At 47.7% G+C, this 8781-nt stretch overlaps 1 protein-coding gene across 1 annotated transcript; it reads right to left on the bottom strand.

The window, feature by feature from the left end:
• Positions 1–288: 288 nt before the first annotated feature.
• Positions 289–7589, bottom strand: DTX3L (deltex E3 ubiquitin ligase 3L). The gene is made up of 5 exons (XM_004578268.3): positions 7254–7589; positions 4708–4919; positions 2692–4215; positions 1735–1952; positions 289–993 (listed from the first exon to the last, which is right to left on the bottom strand). Exons 1-5 carry the CDS (start codon positions 7435–7437, stop codon positions 903–905), a joined length of 2229 nt encoding a protein of 742 aa, XP_004578325.2. The 5' UTR covers positions 7438–7589; the 3' UTR covers positions 289–902.
• Between the last annotated feature and the right edge of the window lie 1192 nt (positions 7590–8781).

Genomic DNA, 8781 nt, shown 5'->3' with positions numbered 1-8781 from the left:
GGGAATTAACAGTATTTTAAATGATACATGATAGAATCTAAAGCATTGTTTAAACTAGAAAATCCTACACTTACAAGTACAACAGTCTCCACAAGGGGGAGAGAAAGTGTGCAGAAGCGTGTAGCATTACTGTCACGGGGTCAGTGTGCCTGGCAAGGCAGGTTAGAAGAATCAAGGCAGCAAGTCCCAATTAGCACCTGGTTAGACTTTAGACGCCAAAGCAGGGCAGAGTAAGAAGCTCACTGCCAAGTCAGCGCTGAGGACTCCAGATGTGCTTCCTTTCTCCTGCTTCTGCCAAAGGCTCGGGGAGTGGCTCTCTCCCTGCTGGGTGACCAGCAGCTTGAATCAGGCAAGACAGGTAATAGGCACCAAATGTATACCAGGCTTTGTCATTCCGGATCATCTTACTCCACTATTATCAAACTCCCCTCTCCCCCGCACCTCCAATCTGCTCCTGGCCACTTTCCTTGTAAGGGAGGAAGAGAAAGTGGATCTTCAATTCTCAAAGCCAGTTTTTTGTTTGTTTGTTTGTTTGTTTGTTTTCCGGTTACACTGGGATTCCACTTTCACTGGCAGAGATTGAGAAAAGCTAATGGGGCATCCCAGAGCTGGCAGCAAGAACAGTACCCAAGGAGAGTTAACACCCAAATGAACAACACACGTGACTGGAGTCCCCCAATGCCAACAATCGTACAAGGGAGACACAACCTTGCTGCCGTCAGCTTACACCACTCAGTGGGACTTACGTCTTCCATAAAAAATTACCCACCAGAAATGACAGAGCATCAGTGTCTTATTCTGGCACGAACCACTTGTTGAGATGAAAGATGTCAGGTGCTTCTACAGAATGATCATATCAGCACTAACTCAATCTGAAAATGTCGCCTTTCGAAAACTCGGGTCTAAGCCGTTCTTCCAGCAGGTGAGGTAATTCCTTTTGCTTTCAGCTCCTCCTTGACACGCTTCAGGTAGTGAGGATCGGGGTAGCCATAGCTGCAGAAGGAAAGTGTGCTTTAGTTGCCTCATGAACAGGTCTTTAGCATCTGCCCAGCAGGCCCATGCTGCAAACATTCAGTTACATCCTGAAGGTAGGTGTCTATGTGTAGTCACTCCTGGTGTGCAGATGTGGGCCATTCAGCTATGCGATGAGCCTAGTCAGCTGACCAGCATCTGCCTCTTAGCTGGCCTCTTCCTTTTCTTTGGGGGAGAGGGGTGTTTGTAATCCCTTGCTAGTAATGCATTCAAACTTAGGAATCTGAAAAGGCCTTACACTGTATTTCAGTTTTGATGATAAGGATTTGAAATATTCTAAGACTCTCTCTACGAGTGTCATTGGCCAACTGAGTCACATTCTCTGTGGATTAATGGGGAAAAGAGGATAAAGAAAGGTGATCTTGAGAGAAAGCAAAGCAAGAAACATTTGTAGCCTCTATGATTCAGACATGAAGCCCCAAATTACATCATCTTAGACACCATTCACTTGGGATTCTGAAATTCTCTGCCCTTTGATTCGCAACTTGAGAGCAGCAGACTATTCAATGGCTGGCAGGTAGAAGAGTAGGGGTGCCAATCTTTCTGTCTTTGAGTTGATCAACTAGATTAGCATTTCTCAGAATAGTCTACAGCACCCAACACCATCACTGTAAGGTCTCCTTGCAGCCATACCCTCAAATTGCTGTATTTCACAACTTGCAAACTCTGTTTAGCAACCATTGCATACAAACAGGCTCTTACTTTTCTGGTCCTCCTGTCTGGGATGTTTTGTGGTGAATGTCATTCCAGGTAATAACATCTGATTTCCCTAATACCCGGGAGAAGCCCACTGTGAAAATCAGCTTTTGTTTGAAGGCCACTTGAAGCAGCTCCAACACCTCTCTTCCCTCCTTGTTATCGGGTAGGTAGGCAATTCGCTGTGTTCCAAGATACGACTTTCCTGGGTTTGGGTGCTCTTCCTGTTTGAAGACAAGAATATGTTAGACAAAAACACTCCCTTTTCTAAATTTTACTATATGTACAAATGTTTTAATTTGTAGGCAGAACAAATCAGAAGGAAGAAAGATGTTTGCTCTGCTCATATTCCAAAATTTTACATTTTTTTTTCTTTCTCAAATGTATGCTGGCAATATCTTTCTTCCTGCTTCTCCAGCCCTCACCACATTTCTCTGCGTTAAGAAATAGTGCGGCAGGGTTTGGGTCAATGGCTAAAATGCCAATGACATTGACATTGACTCGCCTATCAGAAGGTCTGGGCTCAAGTTCTGGTTCTGCTTCCAGTCACAGCTTCCTGTCCCTGTGGGAGGAAGCAGGTGATGGCACAACACATTGGATCCCTGCTCCCCAAAGGGGAAGTGTGCATTGCACTCTGGCCTCCTGGCCTCAGTCTTGCCCAGTCCTGGCTGTTGAGGGCACTTGGGAATAACCAGTCAATGAAAGATTTCCCTCTCTTACTCTCTCTGTTTGCTCTACCTTTCATATAAATACTACATCATTAAAAAATAGAAAAGCAGATAGACACAAACAGCATCTAAAGTTATAAGCAATCACTGCAACTTTGATCACTATCTTAGTCTCTTGTGTTTGACTGGGATAACTCCTTGGGAAATCCATGGTCAACTAGACGGGAGGATAATCTCTTCTGTCCTGGAGATGCCAGCACAGTGCAGAGCAACCCTGGCTCTCAGAGACACTTACTGTTTGTATGCCTCCTTTGATGCTGTACGTAATTACAATGGTGCCACAGGACTCATAACCCGGAAGTGAGAACTTTACTACAGAGTGTGTCATGGTTCCTTCTGGTTGATTCCCTTTCTGGATCCCATAGTGAGTCTGACACATGGGACAGACCGGCCTAGTGGCCATGGCTTGGCTGATACATGGGGCGCAGAACGCATGCTTGCACTTGGACAGCACTTGTTTGTCTCTGATGGTCTCCAAGCAGATGGCACAGAGGTCCTTTTCCTTCTTGTCCTTTCCTGAGGCCTCAAAACTCCCAGCGTCTCTTATTGGAGGAGATGCTGGGTCTGAGGAATGACTATGAATTCCCATGTGTGTTTTGTGATCCTCATGCACTTTCTCACTGGCCGACGGAGAGACTCCTAATCTCTGTAAGACACACTGCTTTGCTGCAGCAAGGTTAACTGGCAACCCAGTCAAAGTGATCGACCCTTGATTTAGCACAACGTGCACATGTGGATGCATTCTGTTGAAGTCATCAGTGAACTTTATGCCCAGTAAGGGCTTCTTGTCTTTGTCCAAAGGTGTCAGGGAAACAACTTCTCTCATCAGCTGGCTTGAGGCACGTTGAAAGGCATCAATGAAACTTGCATATGCATGCACAGAGAGATCCACATCCTTATCCTTAGGCTTAAAGAGAAAGGAGATTTTCTGATCTTTCGGCAAAACGTGCATGGTAGTGTGGTACTTTTGCTCTATCTCTGAACAATCACGGAATAATTCATTCTCTAAAAGCTGCCAGTGATGAGTGTCTACTTCAATTCCATCTGCCATGCCACTGGAAGTCAATATTTTCAGAGATGCCTTGTCGAGTTGGTCACTGATCTGTTGTTTGGCTTCTGCAATATCTCCCTGGGTCCCAAGGAGAGTTAAGTGACTTCCATCCTGTTTTATAAGGAGTTTTGTAAACTGACTACTCAATTGCTTTTTCATTTTATTTGCCTGTGTGTTGTCAGCTAAAGAGATATGAGCTTGGGTCAGAGATTCTGTGATCTTCTGGAATTCACTGACATAGAACTCACGAGCCCTTTCCAAATCACCTGTTGGACTGGCGACAAAGTCTAAATAGACCGTATTTGGAGAAGTTGGTGCAGTTCTGATGTCTACATCAAATGTTTTCTTTATCCAGTCTATTTTCTGGGGACAGACATAATTGAAGTATTCAAAGAAAGGCAAGGGGACTTCGTAACGGTTGTGTCTTTCTCCAGACCTGGTGTGTGGTTTGGAAGCAGCCAGATGGCTGCTCCAGTCCTGCTCCTCATGGGACTTCCTCTCCGTTGTTGGAGGAGATGGTTTCCTTTGCAGCAACTGCTCACTCAAGAAGTGATGTATCTTTTCAATCTCTTGGAAGTCACCGCACACTTTCACAATTCCTTCTGGACCCTGCATTATTTTGACGTTGGGGAATTGCGTAGCTATGCATGCTCTCTGCTCTTTGGAGAAGAGGTTACAGTTCAGATCAGCAACCACATCAAGAAAGATCTGAAATGGTAAAAGGAACAGTCCTCACCGTTACCATCTCCCCGCTGGCCTGTGGCAACTCCCTCCCCACTGGGCTCTGACCTTCCACTCAAGCCCCTTTTCTAAGGGTGGTTTTCCACACATGGTGCACAGGGACCCTTTACAACTGTACAAATCAGATCACACACAGCCCTGGCTCCAAGCTGTCCAGAGTCACCTCTGCACAGGGGGCATTTCGGATTTTCGGTCAGGAGCAGAGCCTCCTCCACTTTCCTCTTCTTTGTCATCTTCCTCTGAGCACCTGTCACTCGCTCATTGTCTTTCTGTAGACCTCTCCATCCCCTAGGTTAGCCACATGACACCAGGGAGTCTGCATTTTGAGCCCACCCTCTGTGTCCCAGTGCCTAAGTTAGTGCCCACCAAGTGGCAAGTCCCCACGCACAGGTGGCTGTCTTGGCATTGTGACTGAAGACAAGTGGCAAGAGCATGGCCAGCCATGTCTTTGCTACTCACGTTTGGCACTTGGGCACCTCTGGTACTGTGCGCAGGATCTTCCTGTGGATGCTTCTCTGCCAGCTGTGCCTCCTCCTGCAACTCTGTCAATGGAGAATCTGAGGCCCCTCTGCCTCCTCCTCCTGGGGTCTTACTGGCTTCCAGGAAAACCGTCACAGTTTTGTTGTCAACCGTAATCTGGTGCTCCCTTTTGGCTACTGCTCTCTCCTTAGCTTCAGTGGGGACAGTAAACACATACAAACAGGCGAGATTTAACATGGTCACACATGGGAAGTCACAATGGCCTCATTCCAGGGCCACTCTGAGAGCTTAAAATCCATAAAGCACACATCTTGTATAAAATAGTGCAGGATTTTCATACTGTCCACTACATAACCTCTGGTATACTTTATTTCACTTAGAAAGTAGGATCACAGTGTGAAAGATATGTAAATACTTGGTACATGGGATTGTTTTGGGAATAAGGGCAAGAAAAATGTCTACACATTGGAGAAGGACATTGTGATCGTAGAAGTTCTGTGCGCACAGGATTACAATTGATAGGATGACATTTGTATGAGAACAACTGGATGGCTGCCATTTGTATAACTAATTGAATATCATTTGTATAAGAACAACTGAGTGGGTTCCATTCATCTAACTAAATGGATATCATTTATAAGAACAACTGAGTGGATAGAATGTGAATGAGAAAATTTGGTGGAATATATAAAACAAAAGAGTTTCAAACAAGGGTTTAGAAACAATTGATGGGTTCTGTAGATAAGCTTCATACCTCCTCTCTTATCCTATGTGACCCCCCCATCTATACAATTCTGATGCCATTAATAAACTTCAGCTATTAATATCAGCTGGAGGCTCCATGCGTGTTATTAGCATGTTAATCTTAAGCTCTGTGCTTCAAGTCATCGCTGCAGAACAGTGAACACACATGCTCAGTACAGAACCAACTTTTTTCCTTGAATGTTTCCCAGGAATAGAAACCACAGTTGCAGAAGGCACAGATGCACAGGGCCTGACAACGATGCTCTCATTCTTCCTCACTCCCCACCCAGGCCCTTCTCCTTAAGCTGCTTCCAGCATCCAGAAATGGGCTGGCCAGAGAGTATTAGTGATGCGGGAAGTGAACAGAGAATGAAAGCCTTTTTAAAAAGGCTTTGAACTCTTAACAAAAAAAAAAAAAAAAAGAAGAGGAAGAAGAAGAAAAACAAACTCTTATTCAAAAAATAGGATGCATTTGATGTCTAGAAAGGCAGAATGGTAGAATTAGAGAGAGAGAGAGAGAGAGAGAGACCCTCCATCCACTGGCTCACTCCCCAATGGCTGCAAAGGCTGGGCCAGTGCCAGGCTGAGGCCTGGGTTCAGGAGCTTGCTTCAGGTGTCCCATGTGGGCGTGTGTATGGGATAAGCACTTGTGTCATGCTCCACTGCTTTCCCAAGTGCATTAGTAAGGAAGTGGATCAGAAGTGGAGCAGCCTGGACTCAGACAGGAGCCCACATGGAATGCCAACATTGTACACCGTGGCTTACCCCACAACGCCACACTGCTGGTCTCCAGAAATGAACACTTAATGTATATTAACCTTGCCTTAAAGTCATGTTTCTAAGACTGTTTGTATTTTGATTATGTGAAACAATACCTATCACACAGTTAAGTGGAAAAAAATAACCTCAAAATCCAAGTCATGGGTTCAGAATTGTGTAAATGCAGATGTTTGCTGATAAAGAACAAACATGGAGGAAGGCAGCATTGTGGTTTGGCAGGTAAAGCCACTGTCTGCAATGTGGCACCCCATAAGAGCACTGGTGGTGTCCTGGAGGCTCCACCTCCACGCAGCTCCCAGCCAACACGCCTAGGAAAGGGTGGAGGGCGGTCCAAGTGCTTGGTCCTGTGCATGAACGTTTGAGACCAGGCGGAGTCTCCTGACTCTGGACTTTGGCCAGCCCAGGGCCCTGCCCTTGCAGCCTTCTGTCACAGGAACCAGAGGATGAAAGGTCTTTCTCTCTCTCTGTATCTCTGACATTCAATTAAATAAACAGGTCATAAAAAAAAAAAAAAAACTTGGAGGAAATACCCTGAAAGGCTCATTCTGTTTCTCGTCGATGGTTTTTGTCCTTCTCTGTCTTTTCTACAGTGAACATCACCGCTTTGCAACAGTTAAAAATCAGAGGAGGGGCAGTATAGTCAACAGGTGTCTAAAGGCAGGAAAAGAGCCTCAAAAAGCTCATGGGAAGATATGTATTATGAAAACCAAACACTGATGCACGAAACCCGAATTGGGGTTTAGAAGTAATTGAAACTTCTCTTTCAGCTTTATTTTTCCACTTGCGTGAGTCAGTTGGGAGTAGCAGGGACAAAGGCACCAAAGGCTGTCAGGACTCCAGCGGCAGAAGCCCGGGGTCCTGTCCCCACAACCTGCACCTTAGAACAACTTACCCTGAATCTGCCCTGAAGCCTGCTGAGCTGTGTGCCCGCTCCCCTCCCTGCGGGCCTGGCAAGAGTTGTGAGGGCCCAGGCAGGCATGCACCTGTTACCCACCACTCACCTGCCCTTTCTAAGAACTTCACTTGGAAAGTGTCCGGGGCCTCCAGGCCAACTGCTCGAACGGTGCACTCCCCGCCGCCAGACTGTCGACTCTGGAAGTAGAGTTCCAACTTGAGGCGCACGCGTGGGAAGCATTCGGATACCCGCACGAGGAGCGGGGAAGGCGGGCTGAGGCGGGAGTCCATGGCGGTGGGCGCGTGAACGGCGCGCGGGGCTCGGGACCGAGTCTGAGCAGCAGGAGACTAGGGCGCGTTCCGTCCCGCCCTGCCGACCCCGGAATTAAGTTTCAGTTTCGCTTCCCCGGAGGTCCCTCCCTGTTCTCAGCAGGACCTTCCTCTAGGCTCTCTCTTGGAGCCGCAAACTTGGGCCAGTTGGGTGTCCCCTGGCTTCTTCGCGGGCTGCTGTAGGGCACGGCGGCGGGGTAGGTGGAACCTGGGTCCTGGGCCAGGCCTCAGTGGGCGAGGAGAGACAAAGAAGGTAAGTTCTCTGTAATTTGTTAGGACGATTGCTTGCTGTGAATATGTAAGCCGCCTTGTGAATTCAACTTAAACTAGCAGAGTGGAGTTTATTTTCATGCGTTTTGCTCCGTATTTCCTCAGCTCTTCAGAAGTGCTGTTAGGGTTTGCCACAGGGACTGCCCCACAGAGAGAGAAGCTAGCCGAGGTCCCTTCCTGCCCTGGAGGGTGGCCAATGGAGGAGGGCCCGGGAGTCCAGCTGGGCAACCTCTCTTTAAGCTCTCAAAGAGGAAGTTTCCAGCAGAACCACATTAAAAGTGTGGACTTGGGGTGGGAGGAGAAGGTTAAGCATGGGCCAGGGACTCTGGTTGTGGCAGTGTTCAGGGGAGTGTTGCCCAGTGGGAGAAGGAGGCAGCCCCCCGGCTGCCCTCTTGTGGGCTCTGGAAGTAGCTTTCTGGAAGGGCTCAGGCACCTGCAGGCAGGAGCAGGGACTGAGAGGGCAGGGCCTGGAGGCTTGGGCCTGTACACGTGCCCCTGCTCGGCCCACACCCGGGCAGCTGAGGAACAAGGGCACATCCTTCTCCACAAACCTCACACAAAGTTTCATTTTCGCTTCCCTAAGGGGAAGTTCCAGTTCTTGGAAGAATCTTGCCAGCCCCATTCCCCCACAATCCTTACCCTGCCAACTCTCAGCCTTGCTCACCCTAATCAGCCATTGATGCTGAGAGAATGGCCCCAGGGTCTAAGACTGATTGCTGGAGGAGGAGGATCTTGGTTGCTGTACTTTGCATGCAGCTCCCTGCTGAAGCACCTGGGCAAAGAGCTGAGGGTGACTCAAGTGCTTGGACACTTGCACATACTTGGCAGACCTGGCCTGTGTTCCAGGTTCCTGACCTGTGGCCATTTGGAGAGTGAAACCAGGGATGGAAGATGTCCCTCTTTGTCTCTCTCTTTCTAAATAAATAAACAAATAAATTTATATAAGAAGGGTGAATGGGAGTTCCTAGGCCCTGGGTTCGCAATGGTTGGATACACAGAGGAGGCCCCTTGAAGTCTTGGAGGTTCAAAGTACAC

The sequence above is a fragment of the Ochotona princeps genome, chromosome 3, assembly GCF_030435755.1.
Source record: "Ochotona princeps isolate mOchPri1 chromosome 3, mOchPri1.hap1, whole genome shotgun sequence".
NCBI lineage: Eukaryota > Metazoa > Chordata > Mammalia > Lagomorpha > Ochotonidae > Ochotona > Ochotona princeps.
Note: the sequence above shows the minus strand (reverse complement) of the source record. Positions and strands in the feature narration are given on the sequence as shown.

Excerpts from the sequence above, each read along its gene's own strand:
- DTX3L (XM_004578268.3), bottom strand. The coding sequence starts at position 7,437 with ATGGACTCCCGCCTCAGCCCGCCTTCCCCGCTCCTCGTGCGGGTATCC. Across the intron at positions 4,920-7,253 it reads GAAGTTCTTAGAAAGGGCAG|CTAAGGAGAGAGCAGTAGCC; the intron begins GTGAGTGGTGGG and ends TCCCCACTGAAG. Across the intron at positions 1,953-2,691 it reads TCAAAGGAGGCATACAAACA|GAAGAGCACCCAAACCCAGG; the intron begins GTAAGTGTCTCT and ends GTCTTCAAACAG.